The sequence below is a fragment of the Lontra canadensis genome, unplaced genomic scaffold, assembly GCF_010015895.1.
Source record: "Lontra canadensis isolate GAN:19392208 unplaced genomic scaffold, GSC_riverotter_1.0 scaffold181, whole genome shotgun sequence".
In the NCBI taxonomy this organism is placed as follows: Eukaryota; Metazoa; Chordata; class Mammalia; order Carnivora; family Mustelidae; genus Lontra; species Lontra canadensis.
Genome location: NW_022631175.1, coordinates 261,613 through 279,492, shown reverse-complemented (window position 1 = coordinate 279,492; position 17,880 = coordinate 261,613). Strand labels below are relative to the sequence as shown.

Genomic DNA, 17,880 nt, shown 5'->3' with positions numbered 1-17,880 from the left:
TTTTCAGGGAAATAGCCCATTCATATATGTTGTTAAATTTAGGTGTGTAGAGTTGCTCATAGTATTCCCTTCTCCTTTTGATTTCTGTAGGGTTTGTGGTGATACCCCTTTCACTTTTTATATTGGTAATTTCTGTCTTCATTTACTTTGTCAGTTTTGGTAGAGATTTACTAATTTTATTGATCTTTTTAAAAAATTTCTGTGATTCCTATTCTTTAGTGCTTTGAATTTGTCTTTTTTGCTTTCAGTTGCTTTATTCTTTCTAGGTTCTTAGGATTGGAGTTTAGATTATTGAATTGAGATTTTTTTCCTTTTCTATTGTATGCATTAGGTGCTGTAAATTTCCCTCTTGGCTCTGTGTTAGCTGTGTCCAGCCACAAATACTGATATGGTGTGTTTTCATTTTCGCTAATTCAGTACATTTTCCTCTTTGACCCATAGATTATTTAGAATTTTCTGAGTGTTTCCAGATTTCCCTTTTGTCTTTCAGTACTGATTTTTTGTGTGATTCCCTTGTGGTTGAAGAATTCTGTATGATTTGAGTTCTTTTAAATTTGTTGAAGTTTGGTGGTTTATGGCCCAGGGTGTGGTTTATACTAGTTTATGTTCCTGGGGCCATGCACAAGAATATGTATTGTGCTGTTATTGGATAGAATGATCTGTAAATCTCAGCTGGATCCTCTATATTAACCTAGTTAGTATCTGTTGGATTGATGGTGTTTGGAGTTCTTTTCCTTTGTTTCTGTCGTTGAGAGATGGGTCTTAAAGTCTCCCAGCGTAATTGTAGATTTTCTCTCTTGTTCTTTCAGTTCTATCAGTTTTTGCTTAAAATAGTTTTCAGTTCTGTCATTTTGTGAGCACATGTTTAGAATTGCTGTGTGTTCTCCTTTACAATATGTGATGCCAGTCTCTGTCTCTAGTAAATTTATTTTCTCTGAGATCAACTTTATCTGATACTAAGTAGACACTAATGCTTTCCTTTGATTAAGATTTTCATGACATCTTTTTCCATCCTTTTCCTTTCAACCTGTTTATAGTGTTACATTTGAAGTGAGTTTCTTGTGGAAAACATACATAACTTATCAAATCTATTAGTGCTATCATTTTGAGTGAAATACAGAATCCCTCTTTTTTTTTTTTAAAAGATTTTATTTGTTTATTTATTTGTCAGAGAGAGAGAGCGTGCGAGTGCACAAGCAGGCAGAGTGGCAGGCTGAGAGAGAAGCAGGCTCCCCACTGAGCAAGGAGCCCGAAGCGGGACTCAATCCTAGAACCCTGGGATCATGACCCGAGCCGAAGGCAGCGGCTTAACCAACTGAGCCATCCAGGCTTCCCCCCCCCTTTTAAAGATTTTATTTATTTATTTATTCAGAATCCCTAACTTTTTAAGACTTCCCATTTACTCCCTGTTTATAGTATCATTGTCTTAAATATTTTCTGTACATATATTTAGAACCACACCGGTGTTAACAAAAATGTTTTAATGGCTGAACATAAGTTAGAAAGATTAAGGGAAGGAAAGCCTAATATATTTGCCCCCTTCTGAAGATCACAGTCTTTTTTTTTTCTTTTCTAATGTTCCAAGGTTCCTTCTTTCATCATTTCCTTTGTATTTAGAGAACTTCTGATTCTTTTAGGATAGATCTGCTGGCAATAGGTTCTCTTAGTTTTCTGTGCTCTGAGAATGTATTTATTTTTCCTTCCTTCCTAAAGGCTGTTTTCACTGGGTATTGGTTCTGGGTTGCCAGTTCTTTTCTTTTCAGCGCTTAAAAATCTTGTGCCGCTTCCCTTTGACCACTGTGGCTTGTGATGCAAAGTCTGCTGTGATTCAGAGTGTGTTCTCCCTAGAGGTAGGGTGTTTTTCTCTGGCTGCCTTCAAGAGGTTTTCTTTTTCTTTAGTTTTCAGAAGTTTAATTATGGTGTGGCTTGCTGTGCATTCTTCTGAGTGTATCCTGTTTGGGTTTTATCAGACTCTTGGATCCGCAGGTTTATTTTTCTTTCCAAATTTGGCGAATTTTTCAGGCATTATTTCTTTGAGTACTGTTTCAGCTCAGTGCTGCTTGTTCTGTGCTTCCACCCTTAGAATTCTGTTGTGGTCCCACAGGTCCCGAAGGCTCTGTTCATTTTTTTTGCTGTTTCCTTTCTGTTGTTCAGATTGGGTAATTCTTACTGTTCTGTCTTCGTTTCACTGATTCTTTCCTCTGACCCTCTGTTTTGCAGTTGAACCCATCCACTGAACTTTTATTTCATTTATTCTGTTGTGCAGTTTTAATATTTTCATTTTCAAAAACATGTTTTATTTGCCAAAACTTTTTTTCTTTGCTGAGTCTTCCTGTTTTTCATTTATTTCAAATATATTTTTGCTATTTCTCATTTAAGCATTTTTTGTCATGACTGCTATATTTAGATCAGATCATACTAATGTTTTTGTCATCTTGGTGTTAAACTCTTCCTTTAGTTTGAAATCTTCTTGGTTCTTGGTCTGATGAGTGATTTTTACTTGAAACTGGGCATATTCAGATTACATTATGAAACCCTGATCTTACTCAACCTTCTCTTTTTGCTGGCTTTCTCTAAAACTGCCCTGGCAGGGAAAGTGAGGGGGCAACAGCTTTGAAAATCTTTTTTCATTTGGAACAATAAGGATCTTACAATTACTTTACAGTGACTTATGAATCATTTGTCTTCCTAAGTCTGTAAAATTTATTAGTGGAGCTGTGGCATCCAGAACAATATATCCCCCCCTTGTGTGGCATGGGTAGGAACCTCACTGTCCAAAGCGGTTCATTGTACTGTTAATTTTCGAAGGCATGTGAGAAATCCTTATGAGATGATTTGAGACTCTTGTAGATTCATGTAAATCATTGCTCTTGCTTTCATTTCTGGTACTTCGGAAACCGTTACTGAATTTACAGATGGCACACAGCCCTGGGGTTTTCCCCTTTCCGTAGTGACTTAGTCTTAAACCAAATCTGTTCCATCTTGTTATTACTTCATTTAGTAGAATTTTTTAAAGACTCTAAGTGCCAACTACATTTGTCATTAGGATATCTCCTTGTTAGCTTTGTTGCATTCTTAAGTTTTGATTCGCTGATTCATTATAGTGGCTCTCTTCTTTTCCCTTGTCTGTCCCTCCTTCCCACTCTTCCCCTTCTGGTTTCACTGGGGTTTGATCGTCGTAAAAGTGTTGTTGAGGCAGGGCCAGATACAGAGCACTGTTAGATCTCTTCTACATTGACATCAATCCATAATAATCATTTTCTGGCTACTTCTTTAGAACATGATATGAGTCATTTTTATTCTTCTCATCAAAAACTGGTAAAATATTTCCTCTGGTTTGGTATATTACTAGTAACTATATACATTGTTATGGTTGATCTGATAATTTTGGTATGTTTTTTACTTTTGAAATACTTTGTTACCTTTCTTGGTTTCATTTTACCTATTTAAAAAATACTTCCAGGAAATCCACTTACCCAGGATATATTGAACCTCTATCTGGAACCAGATGGAACAAGAAGGCTACTGAACTATTTGCTTGATAATTTGGCAGGTACTGCAAAAAGAAGTAAGTGGTCATTTGTTCAAACAATTTTTTTAGGAAGATGTGTAAGAATATTGCTTAATTTTGTGTTTTATATTCAACTAGTTTCAACAGAACAGCCACCTCCAAGATCTTGGATTATGTTGCAAGAACCAGACAGAACAAGGCCAACTGGTTGGTAGCCTTATTTTTTTTTAACTTATTTTTACTTGGTACTATAAATCTAACAGTGTTGTTGGCATGGGTTAGATTACAGGCTATGTTACAGTTAAATGCTTAGGATTGATTTGGTTTGAGAGATTATAATGAAGACTTAATTGTTACTTAGTTGGCCTCCCTCCTATGCCATAGGGATGCTGTAGAGCAGTGCTTCTCAGGGATTTTCATCCCCCAAGGGACACCTAGCAATGTCTGGAGACATTTTTTGATTTTCACAACTGGGGAAGGTGCTACTGACATCTCATGGTTAGAGATCATCTCTGATCTCTGATGCTGCTAAGCATGCTACCTCACAGCACAGCCCCACCCCCACTCCCCACGGCAAAGAATTTACCCACCTGTAATGTCAGCGGTGCCACTGTTGAGAAGCTCCGCTCTGAAGTACTGAGCAAACTCATTTATTATAATAAATACAGTAAAATCTTTATACTGGAAGTTTCCAAACCCTAGTATATTCCAAATGTCTTCGATACTGCAGAATTGTAAGATAGCCCAAACACTTACTTGAGAGAGAAATTGAACTAATGGCCTCTGATTTCCTTTTAACTTAACTTGTATGAAAATAGTTTGAGAATTACATGATGTGTATAACAGGATTTGGTCTATGATTCCTCTTTCCTTTCATATGAATTAATCGTTGCTCTGTAGAAGAAACTTACCCATGCCTGTTAGGAAAACTGTCAATTTTCCACATTCTGCATTAGCACTTAGCAGAGTGATGGAGGGAGTACAGATGCAATAAACACTGATCTTAGAGATAGAGAGGCTCAAGACCTTAGTCTTTTAGCCTCAAACCTTCTGTGGGTATCTCTATAGCAGATAACACATCGTATTATAATTTGTTCAGCTATCTCTCCTTCCTTATTCAACTTTATTTATATCCGTTATGTCTGGCATATAGTAGCTTTTCAGTGAATATATATTGAGTGAATAAAGTCAAACTTAGCATTTAAGTGAAAACGATTGAAATTAATTGTTTTTTTTCTGCCACGTGTGTGAATAAGTAAAGTTATCTTTCCTACAGCCTTGTTTTCTGTCATGTGCTATAATGTTCTTTGTGATAAATATGCGACCCGGCAGTTATACGGCTACTGTCCCTCTTGGGCACTAAATTGGGACTACAGGAAAAAGGCTATTATTCAAGAAATTTTGAGCTGCAATGCTGATATCATAAGTCTTCAGGTAAGTAATTTACACAAGAATTTGTGTAAATTGCCCAGATGCCCCAATTTTGATAAGCAAGGGACAAATTGGGAACACATTACCCTGACACATTTGAAGTTCTGGCTCAGCAATTCTTAAAATAATTGGCTCTGTTTTTAGCGAATCCTGGGAGTGTTCACTACCTGCTTTGTTGCAGCATTGTACTGCCAAGTGAAGCAAATGGGTTAATTTGGGTTTTCAGCTTTCCCTCCCAAATGCCCTCACATTGTTTTTAATTGGGTGGCAGAGTTACTGAAATTGCGGCATTGTCAAGGTATAGTTTTGCTTTGCTTTCAGCAGTAATAGAATAATCAGGGGATAGTGGCAAGCGCATCGAACCTGGTGCACAGTAACTTTGAGGTCTCAGTCCTGCTCATAATAATTTACACAACCTTGGGCAGGTCACTGTTCTGCAGTTAGAATCTGTGAAGTTCCTCCTCTCTCTCTGATTCTTACTCCCCATCAATTCTAAAATACAAGAAAATACACACACACCGACATGTATGTATATTGAAGAGACGTTGCATTCCTTATTCTGCAGATTAGTCCTTTGAAATTATTTCAGGCCCTCAAACTGTACATGTAAAGTTAATGCATAGGACTCATTTTTGTCTTATGAAATAACTTTGCCATTTGCAATTTTTCAGGAGGTTGAAACAGAACAGTATTACAGTTTTTTTCTGGTAGAACTGAAAGAACGTGGCTATAATGGATTCTTTAGTCCTAAATCTAGAGCTAGGACAATGTCAGAACAAGAAAGAAAACATGTCGATGGCTGTGCAATATTCTTCAAGACAGAAAAGTAAGTCATCTTATGTTCAAAAAAATTTTTCTCAGTATTTGCAGGGAGTCAGGGGTGTGGAAATTAGTTGGCAGATCGGAGAGTGAAGCATTGTATTATTACTCAGTAAAACAACACTGTTGATTTAAAGGGTTTGGTTTGGTTTTGAAGCATCAGAAGTGATCTTGTTTTGGAGACTTGTTGAAAGTGCTGCTGTTTCTTCAGGTGTTCACTAGGGTTTAACTCCAATTGTTAATTGAAACACCTCGTAATTAACATTCCCTCTAGGATGGTAGAGGGATTCTTAACCTATAGTTTGGAAAAGAATTATTTTAAAATTACAAGATGGAATATTCCAATATGGAACTTAAGCAGAAGATGACTACATTATCTTAAGTTGTAAAAGTATTTCAGGATGTTATCTGTATCAGTAACAGACTGAGAACAACTTGAAACGGATGTGGGAAGCTTGGTGTGAAGTGTGGAGGATTTTCCATAATGTGATTTACATGCCATCATATTTGTTAAGGAAGTTTGGGAAAACTGCATTTCCCACAAAGTTAATACCTTGGTATTCCCAATTCTATGTGTGTGTGTGTATGTGTGTTTTTGTTTGTGTTTTAGATTTACTTTGGTTCAGAAACACACTGTTGAATTTAATCAGCTAGCAATGGCAAATTCGGAAGGGTCTGAAGCTATGCTGAACAGAGTCATGACAAAAGATAACATTGGAGTTGCAGTACTGCTAGAACTTCGAAAGGAATTGATGGAAATGTCATGTGAGTGACCTTTTCACTTCCTGTAAAATTGACCTCCAAAATTTATCAGAAAGCAGAACATTTGTTATGTATTAATAGTCTTGTCTAACACCTGAAGAAACTCAGTGAGAATTTAAGTCATTTCTAAAACGCCATATCCCCTTTTCTCCACCACAAAGCTTAAGATGAGAAAGCAGAGCCGAGAAAAGCATTTCGAACTTGGAAAGGCATAAAGCCAAAGGAAAAACGTGTTTTTTTCCCCCAGTAATTTTTTCACATAAAAAAAATGTTGAAGTAAATATTAGTTAAAATAACTGCTCAGAGAGAACTCCATACCCTCCTATAATTTCTTGGCAGCAAGGATACTCTGTAACCTAACTTGTATTCCTGCCCTACTTGTAATCATTATTTTAAATGTTTGGCATTTTGGATAAATGGACCATTTATTTCAAATTAAAAGTACATTTAGGGTGACCATCATGCTGAGAACTGAAACTTGTGTCACTCGAGGGAATAGTTGGGACTGGAGATGTTTAACCTGAAGGAGAGAAAATAGAGATGAAACTTAGCACCTGTATTAAGTATAAGATAAAGGGTGTAGATTTAACTTTATGAGACTCAGTTTAGGACATCAATGAAGCCAGCAGTTTCAAGGAGACAACTGTTTAAAAGTAAAGCTGTCCCAAATAGAATGGACCATGTGTGTCCACGTAGTGCATGCCCTCCGTCAGACTGTTTAAGCAGAGCTCAGAGGACTGTTGCTCAGCTTTGTGTATGGTATATTAGTCATCAGGGGCGTGGTGGTTAGGGAGAGTTTAGGACCTTTTTTTGTTCCTGAGACTCTGAGATACACTACTTGCTTTCAGATCCTGTGAGAATATATGGGCTGATGGGCGGGTTTTGTCTGTCTCTTTGTTTTCTTTTTACCTACTATAGCTGGAAAGCCGCATCTTGGAGCAGAAAAACAACTTATTCTTGTAGCTAATGCTCATATGCATTGGGACCCTGAATACTCTGATGTGAAGTTGGTTCAAACTATGATGTTCCTCTCAGAAGTGAAGAACATTATTGATAAAGCCTCACGAAACCTCCAGTCCAGTGTATTGGGAGAATTTGGAACTATTCCACTGGTGTTATGTGCAGATCTTAATTCTTTGCCAGATTCTGGTAAGAAAAGATATTTTATATAGGATGCTTTTTTTTTTTTTTTTTGACTTAAAATGTTGTCGTAATACATTGTTTTTGGTAATTCCAAATTTAGTCAAAATGAAAATTCAGCTTATAGCAGCAGCTATGAATCAGGTTTAACATTTTTTGTGTGTGTAGCAGGGAGACTGTTTTGGAAACAAGATGATGTTATGAAAACCTAAAGCGGGGGGAATTAATCAACTTCGATAAACATGTAGTTGATAACTTGAAATAACTTGTTAAAGAACATATGGTTATATTTCATTATCCCCAAGTCATGTATAATCCAGACTCTGAGAAGATTATTAAGATAGCTTCTCTGGGATTCCAGCATGTAGTAACAGGATGTGGTATAAATGGCTCTGTACAGGATCTTAATATTGGTGGGCCTGGGCACCTGGGTGGCTCGGTTGAGCGACTGCCTTCGGCTCAGGTCATGATCCCAGACTTCCAGGATCGAGTCCCGCATCGGGCTCCCAGCTCCTTGGGGAGTCTGCTTCTCCCTCAGACCTTCTCCTCATGCTCTTTCTCACTGATTCTCTCTCAAATAAATAAAAATTAAAAATCTTAAAAAAAAATTAAAAAAAAAAAATTGGGCCTGATGCCGCTACACCTTAGGTGGAAATTGAGGTCCTTTGTTTACACAGATCACGCTAGCACTGTGAACAAAGAAAGAACTGGGATCTTGATTTTTATAACAATGTAGAAGAATACAGAAAGGCTTATTCTTGAATATTTTCCCATTGGATAGTACAGTGAACAAAACCATAATTCTTTTTTTTTTTTTTTTAAAGATTTTACTTATTTATTTGACAGACAGAGATCACAAGTAGGCAGAGAAGCAGGCAGAGAGAGAGGAGGAAGCAGGCTTCCCGCTGAGCAGAGAGCCCGATGCGGGGCTTGATCCCGGGACTCCGGGATCATGACCTGAGCTGAAAGCAGAGGCTTTAACCCACTGAGCCACCCAGGCGCCCCCAAAACCATAATTCTTGTAATATCAGATTAAGTATTCCCTTTTTATGTTTCAACTCCTCATGTATATTCTGTCATTCTCACAAAGTACTTTTCCAAGCCCTTGCACATGTGCCGAAGCATGGAAGTACAGTCACATTTGGAGTGGTTCAGTTCACTAGCAATTCATTGCCATCATGATGGATGAGAGCCAGGGGGAAGATAAAAACTGTTAAAATTTGTTTTCAGGGCAGGTAAAGGTATCTGAGATCCATAATTCTTCAGGCCATCTCAGCCAGCTCTCTGGGGTTCACTGCTGCTGAAGCAGGGGGCATGTTCTCTGGCAGTTTCTCTGCGTGTGTTCTGCATTCTGTTTAACTACAGAGTATCTGAGGGGCAAAGACAGACTAGTCAAATAATACATACTAAGCCTCATTTCATTGTTAAAAAAATAGTATTTAACACATGGGAAAATGTCCAACTTTGCTAACTAATTAAATGAAAAGTAAAATAACTATTTGCAGAGCCCACCTAGCTGGTGGCATTCTCTTCCGTAGTTGGCAGTATGTATAATGGCACATTTAATCCTAATCTTGGCATTTTACACCAAGTAAATAACTCAACATAGGCAGAAACCTAGATACCAAGATGTTAATTATGGGGTTAATTCTTTTTAAAAAGTAAAAACAAGGGGCACCTGCATGGCTCAGTTGGTTTAGCGTCTGCCTTGGGCTCAGGTCATGATCCCAGGGTCCTGGGATTGAGCCCCTTGTCGGGCTCCCTGCTCAGTGGAGAGCCTGCTTCTCTCTCTGCCCTCCTCCCTCCCCTGCTTGCTCTCTCTCTAGTAAATTAAATAAATAAACTCTTTTTAAAAAGTAAAAACAAGCTGAATTAAAAAAGAAAATAAAGAACTAGTTCAACAAATATGAAAGACCAGCACAGCAAAATATAAAATATTTAGTACACTAGGATCAAAACCATGTAAAAATGGACTTAAGATAGGTTCTGGGCAATCTAAAAATATCCAAAACAAAACAACTAACAAACATTTTAGAAAGGGACAGTGTGTGGTTTAAAGTATTTACTATTACATATTTTCAGTTTTGTACACTCCATATTATACTTGACAGTGAACAAAGTACCTGTATTTTTGTTATAGGTGTTGTAGAATATTTAAGCACCGGTGGAGTAGAAACAAATCATAAAGACTTTAAGGAACTGAGATACAATGAAAGTCTTACAAACTTCAGCTGTAATGGGAAGAATGGGACAACCAATGGAAGGATCACGCATGGTTTCAAGTTGAAGAGTGCCTATGAGAGTGGCCTGATGCCTTATACAAATTACACGTTCGATTTCAAGGTGACTTTTGAGATTGAGAAACTTTTTAAATCTCCATTTTTTGGGAGAGTCTTGTAACTTTATTATGTCTTTGAAATGTGGATGTGTGTTGAGATTGAAAGTAAGCCATCGTGCATTCGATGGCAGCAATATTCTCTTCTTACTCTTCTGTGATTGGTGTCCCGTTCCTACTTGATAGTTACCCCTTAGAGCCATTTCCAGGGTAAGAAATTGGATGAAATAATGATCGTAAATCCTGAGTTTAACTGTCACGGTTTTGGGGCAGTTAACATTTCTTACATGCTCATTGCTAACTAAGCTGTTCAGAAAGTACCATCGTATCTCACCATCGTATCTAATTCGGTGTCCATTGGAATGACGTATTTCATCTTTCATATTTTAACTGAAACTGTACTCCCTGAATGCCAAAATGTGGTTTATATTAGCCATTTAAAAATATATCTTCTATTTATATGCCCTCAGACACAGTTAACGGCTTACAATATGGAGTCTTGCCGTAGTGCTTCTCCTCATTTTTAATACCAGTGGTTGTTTTGGACTGTATTCATCTGTTCTTTTAACCATTTTTTGCATTTCTGCTCTTGAATCTTAGTTTCTAACCTCCTGGAAAAAGAATCATTCAGGTTAGGTTGTATGTTAGAATGTTAAATACTAGTGCTAACTAGGTCTTAATTTCAGAGGGGAGGGCTGTTAGACTTCTTTGAGAAACTTGAAAAGGTTGAAGTTTTTTAAATTCGACCTTGGAGGAGGCGCAGTGCTGTAGATAATGATTTAACCCTGGGAACAGATGAATATGTGGAGAAGGAGAGAGGCTGGAGCAGACTCTGGGAAAAAGGAACATGTAAGTGACAGAAGAGGGGCCAGAGAGAGGAGGTAAACCTAGACAGTGTAGGAGCCCAACTGCCAAGGCAGGAAGGCCTTTCTGGGGAAGAGAAGCATGCCTTCAGCTTCCAGAAGCTGTGGGTGAGAGATGCTTCACTGGAGAGCTAGGCACAGAGACAAGAATGTGGAGGGGCAAGGAGATAGTAAAAAGCAACATTGAGATTCTTACTTGAAGCAGATTGATTGAAGAGGAGGTGAGGGTGATAACAAAAAGGTGGGGGAGATTAGGGATTTTTTTTTCTTTCTGTTCCTGTTGCTGATACAGAGACAAGAGGAAGACACTTGAATGTGCTTAAATATCCTTAGCTGAAAGCATGTGGAGGAGAAGCTGAGTTACAGGGAGGAGAGGGGCAAACCAAAGTGCTTACCTGGGTGCCCAGTGCTGGGCCCCCGTGCTGCTGCGGGTGTGCAGAGCAGAGGTGTCCTGGCCCTGGTGGAGCTCGCAGTCTGGTGGGAGAGTCCGGTCTCCAGCACCCAAGTGAATGTGTAGTAGTTACACCTGGAGTGTGCATGAGCAAGAGAAGAGACTTGGAGGTGGTAGTAGGTAGCAGGTGGGTGAGGGCAAGATTTGGGAAGGACTTGCAGAGATGATTGAACTCAACGTGAAGATTGAGAAGAAATGAGCCAAATGACTCATAGAAGAAAGTATTCCAGGCGGAGGGTATAGCATGTGTGGAGTCCCTGGGGCAGGAAGGAGCTTGACACCTACAGGAATGTCCTTCTCCCCTCCCAATACACCCCCCACCACCACCACCAAAAAGGGCTAGTATGGTGTAGTAGAGTAAGAGCATGAAAAAATAATACAAATCAAGTTAGGAAAGAGAAGTTGAGACCATACTAGGAAGGTTCTTGTAGGTCTCATTAAAGATTATGAAAAGGTCCAGAAAGGAGGAAGAATGAATGCTTATCATCCTAAACTGTCTTCATTCTGCTGCTATATTTGACATCCAGGATCATTTGGTTTATATAGTACTGTCTCTTCCCCCATGCTTGTCCCTTTCTTTGTCCCCCAAATGCAACGGTAAGGGTATGTCTTGAAGGCTCTCCACTTTTGTGAGGCCTCATCTCTTTTTCCTTCTGTTTTTCAGGGTATAATTGACTACATCTTCTATTCGAAACCTCAGCTGAACACTTTAGGCATCCTGGGACCTCTGGACCACCACTGGCTCGTTGAGAATAATATCAGCGGCTGCCCACACCCACTCATTCCCTCCGACCACTTCTCACTTTTTGCACAACTGGAGCTCTTACTGCCTTTCCTGCCCCAAGTGAACGGCATTCACCTTCCTGGCAGGAGGTAGTCCAGAACCTTCAGAGGACGACCTCAGTTTCACTTGTAAACTCATAAAATCTGAATATAGGGGAGTGAGGTATGGCCACCAGGGTTTGGTTTTTGTTTCGTTTTTGTTTTTTTCTTTTTTTTTTTTTTTTCCTTTTCCTTGATGATTTGAATTTTCAATCCTGATTATTTGATAAGGATATAGTATGAAAGCCAGGTGCTAGCAACAGACAAATTCTGAGCCCAATATGCTTTATATACTGTTAGACAGGGATTGGTGTGTTTACACCTATCTTTAATTTGTTACAAGTGATTTTCCTGTTTCTTCTGTCTGATATGATATTTTCATGCCTTGAAATAGGAAAATATTTGAACAGCATATTCTCTTTGCACAGACATCTGTAGCACTACTTTTTTGAGGCCAGTAATAACATCCAGAGACCATTCTTCCATCCTTTACTCCCTCCCTTTTCAGACTTGTTTGTAAAATAGAGACTTTGAATTTAGCCTTTATGATTGTATATGATCCACAGAAGACCTGATTTATGAAATTTTGTACTAAAAAAAATCAGATTTGGAAATGATTGTATTGTAAACTAAGGCTAAGTTTTTTTACTGTTTCATGTGTTATAAAAGGCCAGCTTGTAAAAGAAGTTGCAACAGACTTTCTCTGCTGATGATTTGCACTGTTAGGGTTTTGTTGGCCCTTTTGTACTACTTTATTTTTAAACTGAGAACATTGCTCTTTAAATCTAAATCTGCTTAAAGCTTTGGACATTTTCTCAGACCAGAGGCAACTTATCCATGAATTCCTGGGTTTTTACAAAAGCTATCTTCCAGGACAGATAAGCTGAGCAGTGAATGATCTGTAGGCATTTATGGACTGAATGTAATGGTTGATATATGTACATTCTGATATTTTTAAATCTTTAACTTTTTTAAGTTGCAAACTTACAGCTGCTTGAATGCAGCTTCTTAACTCCTTTTTGAGACACTTCCTGTCCTATCTCCACTGTGCCTGCCTAAATTTGTTCTCACCAAGCACTGCCTGTGCATGCAGAGAAAATCTGTGCATCCTCTTTTCTATTTTTTAAATACTGTTTAACATTTGTGAGAATTTTATGAAAACGCTTTTGTATAAGCTGTGGCTTTTTTTTCCCATTGTGAAGCATTGAATATCACATTTTGGAACATGTTCATAGGGTGGGTCCCGGGGTCTTTGCTCACCAGACCCAAGCACTGCTTCTTGGTGTCATTGCACAGTGCCGTCTGTCACCCAGAATACTGCTATCATGTGAATTCTTTCTGGTTTCTGTGTATTCCTTTCTCTCCGTGTTTTTTTAAAAAATCATTCCCCTTTTTTTTTTCTTAAATAATTCCCCATTTATGAAGCAGTGTAAATGAGATATATTTTCAAAACAGGTCCCTAAGACAATTCTTCAGATCATTTAGAGAGTGACTAAGTCATTTTAATAGGTCAATAAAAGTTCTATTGTACCCTGTATTTTCCCATAGTGTTGGTAGTAGATTAGAGATTAAAGCCAGGCAAAGGTAACGTGTGTGTATTCTGTTCTCATTCATTCTCTCAAAAATCAAATGAATTCAGAGGGAACTTGGTCTAACTGCTTTTGTTTCAACTGCAGGCAGGGGAGCAAAAGGACAACATGTGAGCAGTAAGGAAAAAATGTTGAAATGTTATTAACAATTTTTATACAGAAGATGAGTCATTGTGAATAATGACTTAAAATTTTATGAAAAATATTCAGCACTTAAGTGTGCTTATTCTGTTTTTAAGAGAAAATTAAATTACATACTGTTTAAAAAAATGATTTTTTTTTCTTTTTTTAAAGAATTTTCCCAAAGGTTTTGATCTTGAATCTTTGTCTGGGACCTGGTTTTTCCTTTGAGGTTTTTTTAAGATTTTGTTGTGATGGCTTTTTATTTTTTGCTTTTTGTTTTAAGTTGTGCTGACACCAAACATGTCCAGTTTATAATCAGTACATTGGAAAGCTGGTATTATCGATGTAGAACCAATGCATAACTTTTTATGGGGTTTTTGTTTTTATTTTATTATTTTTTTTTTTTGTAAAGTGTGAATAAAAGGTGTGTTTACTCATTTTTCCTAAACACTGTGTTGGTAGTGTGCATCATGACAATTTCCAGCGAAGGTAAGCTGGAGCTGGTTGGACTGATGAGGCAAGGAGACCGCTTTTCCTATGATCTGCATTATGTGATAACAGGTCCAGAGAGCTTTATGGAGGGGGAGGGGAGAAGCACTTACTCGTTTGTATTTGTTAATGGAGGATGTATTCTTTTCATAGATGCTGGAACTAGAGTGCACTTGTTAGATGCTAAAGGTTTGAGCTTTACACAAAATGTTTTCATCTGTATTTGTTATCGTCTGCAATATATTTGAATTTGGGGGCAGCATAGTAAGATATAAGGGCCTGTTATGTCTTGAAATTATTTGTTCTTGCCTCTTCTGGGCATACTGCATTCTGTGGGTCAGTTTGAACAGCTTCTCCATCTTATTTAGATAGTAATAAATTGAACCAAGAGTATAGACTGACAACTGTAACCTTCAAAAGAGGAAGAAATATTTGGGGTCTGTAGGGAATAAACAGTCACACCAAAATAGACTGATACTTTTGTTAAGCAAGGTTTTGTGTTCTAAATATTTTCTGTGTCCTGGATAATTTCCAATAATCCGTACTCTTTGAAATGCAATAAAAACTAGTATGTTTTCTCAGTATAGATTTTTTTTTTCAAAATTCTGTAACAGATATATTTAATGTGGTGTTGCCATAATGTAATTTCAGTGTTTTTGCTGGATAAATCCATTTTATGAATGTTTTACAGAAAATCGGGTGTTTTCTGTTTTTACTGATCAGAAATTTGGAGGCACACAATTCCTTGTTGTAAATCTCTTGAAGTACATTTTACCATATTATTGGTAATTATTTATGTGTTGAGAATTTAAATAATGTTCATCAAAATTAACTTATGGCATAATTTAAACTAAAGTTTAGAAATAAATTGTTGATTACAACTTTAATAGTCCTAGAAGACAGGCAAGGAACATCTCCAAGAAATGTGGTTTTATTCTTGATTTGGTGACGGCCAAGAAAACTTATTTTGAGTTAGCACTTTGAAACCTAAGGACATTATTAAATTGGGTGAGATGCACTTCTAAATGTTGAAGTTAACATTTCAAAGCTCTTCTAAGATTCAGGTTTTCGGTAATAAATTCCAGTTATAGTATTCCATTTTTCTTACTATTTAAATTCATGGAATTAGTTTCCATAGTGATGTAAGGTTTTGGGGTCATGCCATGCCATATATAAGACAAAAGCCAACCTAGGCAAAATAGTTACAGCAGTTTGTTCTTTTAATGAACCAGTCAGAATTTTCAGTACAAATGCTGCAGATAATTCAAAGAACCCTTTAGCAAGTGTTTCTCCCCTACTCGTAAACAGTATTTTAGGATGTTCACTTTGCTCTTCTTTTTGGTTACATAAGATTTAATAACCGGTATGTTGAAGTAGTGTCTAAAATAGAGTATCTAGTCTTTGTTCACAGTACATTATATTGTGTAATGCACTGGACTAATTTTTGTTTACCATTCATGTAACAAAACTCAGCACATTATCTGCACTAAGCTCAAAGAATGTTGCATTTGCCTAGGCAGCTCTTTGATAAGGGTGATGGGAAACCGAATATGTACCTATGGACTGGTGGTAACAAGGGCTTTTACTGTTCTTTTCAGTGGAACCTTCTTGGTCAAATTGTAACTAGCTAGTATTATATTTATATACAGGGTCTCTTTTCTTTACTGATGTATTTTCCTACTCATAGCCAACCAATAAATTCAATATCTGTTTCAAATATTTTAAAAAGTGTAATTTGTATAGCCGTGGTACTGAGGTTTGAGAAAAATAAATGTTAGCAGACCACATAGTTAAAATTCTGAGTCATCTGGGACAGGATTGTAACTCACCCTTTGGAGAGGGGAAGGGTGAATGGGGGACAAGGGCCATGATATGGGGAGATGGTACATTGGCTGTGTTGTTCTGTATGACACTTACGTCTTTGCCAAAGTTCATTTTTATATCTAGGCAACTGATGGTCCATTTGCATTTAGGAATTTTGTCGTTGTTACCATATACCTCATTTAAAATAAGAAATGGGCTCACGTGTCTTCCGTCTTTTGGAAAGAGTTTGACATATTTTAAATAAATGCTTTTAAATATGGTGACAAACATTGTGTTGGTGGGGTAATACTAATCGATTCTATGTTTTACTTTTCACATGTGTATTTTACTGTATATATAAACTTTAAAAATGTGACTTCCCAACTCTTCAGAAAAAGTCCATTTGTTTTTTAGAAACTACTTTCTATAACAAACGTGAATTTTTAATGTAGATGCTTAAAAAAATCATTTAAAGTCAGATGACAATGTTTGCCAAGATGTACACTTTTTAAAGTACGCATTTTCTACCTAATGCTTAATATATAACTTTACCTCTGTAACAGAAGTCTTGTTCCTCCTCATAATTGTTGAAAAGTAAGTGTATGAAAAGTAAATGAAGTATTAGGTCTATGTTACTTTATAAATTCTAGTTTATGTTCTTGAGAGGAAGCAAGTACCTAAGGGAACACAAAAGGAAAATATATTTAGAATAAAGTTTTCCTGTTCTATGTAATGTTCTACATACCGAGAATTCCCATTTTGGAGTATTGTTAGGTATTCAAATTTAAATTGATTTTAAATTTCATAAGTACTGTGAAGACAATTTTAATAAACAGATCATATGTTAGAAGAATCTTACAGAAGAAGATAGTGTTTACTAGAATCTTACGAGAGTTTGAGAAATATCTAAGTTTAATTTCCTCCAGATAGTGAAACATAAAATGTGCTAAGTAGATTGCTCCCCAGGATATTCTAGCCAACCAGTCTATAGGAATTGGGAAAACAAGGTGGCTTGCGAACCAGTTTCTGTAGTTTCTTTAGCTACATGAACATTTTTAATCCGTTAAGTAAGGAGATGGCAGTTTTTAAAGTCGGCAAACTTTGAATCACTCCAATGCATTAAAAAGCATTACATTATTTTGGCCCTGTCATAAGAAATTCTGCTCACTACACCAACGTGCCCAGAGGCGGGTGGGCATGGGAGTTCTTCCTGCTGGTTTCGCCACCCTTCCTAGCACAGTGAGTAAGCCGCAGGCCCCAAGGAGCCTGTCAGCACAACACTGTCTTCATTAATGCCTCATCCACCAGCCCTACAGCCCGGGGAGTGGAGTCTCGCCCCTCCGCGGCACACCCACTCGTACTGTTCCCCAACTTCATATAATTCTTAACAAACCCAGTGTGTCAAGGATGCTGAAGAGGAATGACCGTGTGACTAAAGCTGGGTGGAAGACGTCTGCAGGCTGCAGGGCTTGGTTCCCGAGTAATAGTCACGCTGGGGCAGGTGGCTGGTTCTCATCAGTGACGTAGGTGTGAGAGGCATGTGCTCGACACTGGGAGCTTTGTGAGCTACCAGAACATTTTCCTCTCGTCCTTGGCACGATGCTTGCTAGTGGTAACTTCGAACAACCGCGATGGTGGGGGCGCTTTGTGTAGTTGGTCCGTTTTGGTGATCAGAGTTGTTCTTAGTGTACTTTTCTTGGTCACCATACTGATCCATACTCATTTGCAATTTCTTCTTGTCA

The 17,880-nt window shown here is 37.7% G+C and overlaps 1 protein-coding gene across 4 annotated transcripts in view; it reads left to right on the top strand.

Moving 5' to 3' along the window:
- The window catches only part of CNOT6 (CCR4-NOT transcription complex subunit 6), a 68,258-nt gene extending 52,204 nt beyond the window's left edge, over positions 1-16,054 (top strand). For 3 of the 4 annotated variants that reach the window (XM_032846851.1, XM_032846850.1, XM_032846853.1), the window contains 8 exons: positions 3,464-3,568; positions 3,650-3,718; positions 4,788-4,945; positions 5,614-5,768; positions 6,372-6,526; positions 7,442-7,672; positions 9,804-10,006; positions 11,977-16,054. In XM_032846851.1, the coding sequence (XP_032702742.1) occupies positions 3,464-3,568; positions 3,650-3,718; positions 4,788-4,945; positions 5,614-5,768; positions 6,372-6,526; positions 7,442-7,672; positions 9,804-10,006; positions 11,977-12,189 (1,289 nt within the window). In that variant the 3' untranslated portion in view covers positions 12,190-16,054. The remainder of the gene's footprint in view (positions 1-3,463; positions 3,569-3,649; positions 3,719-4,787; positions 4,946-5,613; positions 5,769-6,371; positions 6,527-7,441; positions 7,673-9,803; positions 10,007-11,976) is intronic. The other variant, XM_032846852.1, reaches the window with a different exon arrangement.
- Positions 16,055-17,880: the final 1,826 nt, after the last annotated feature.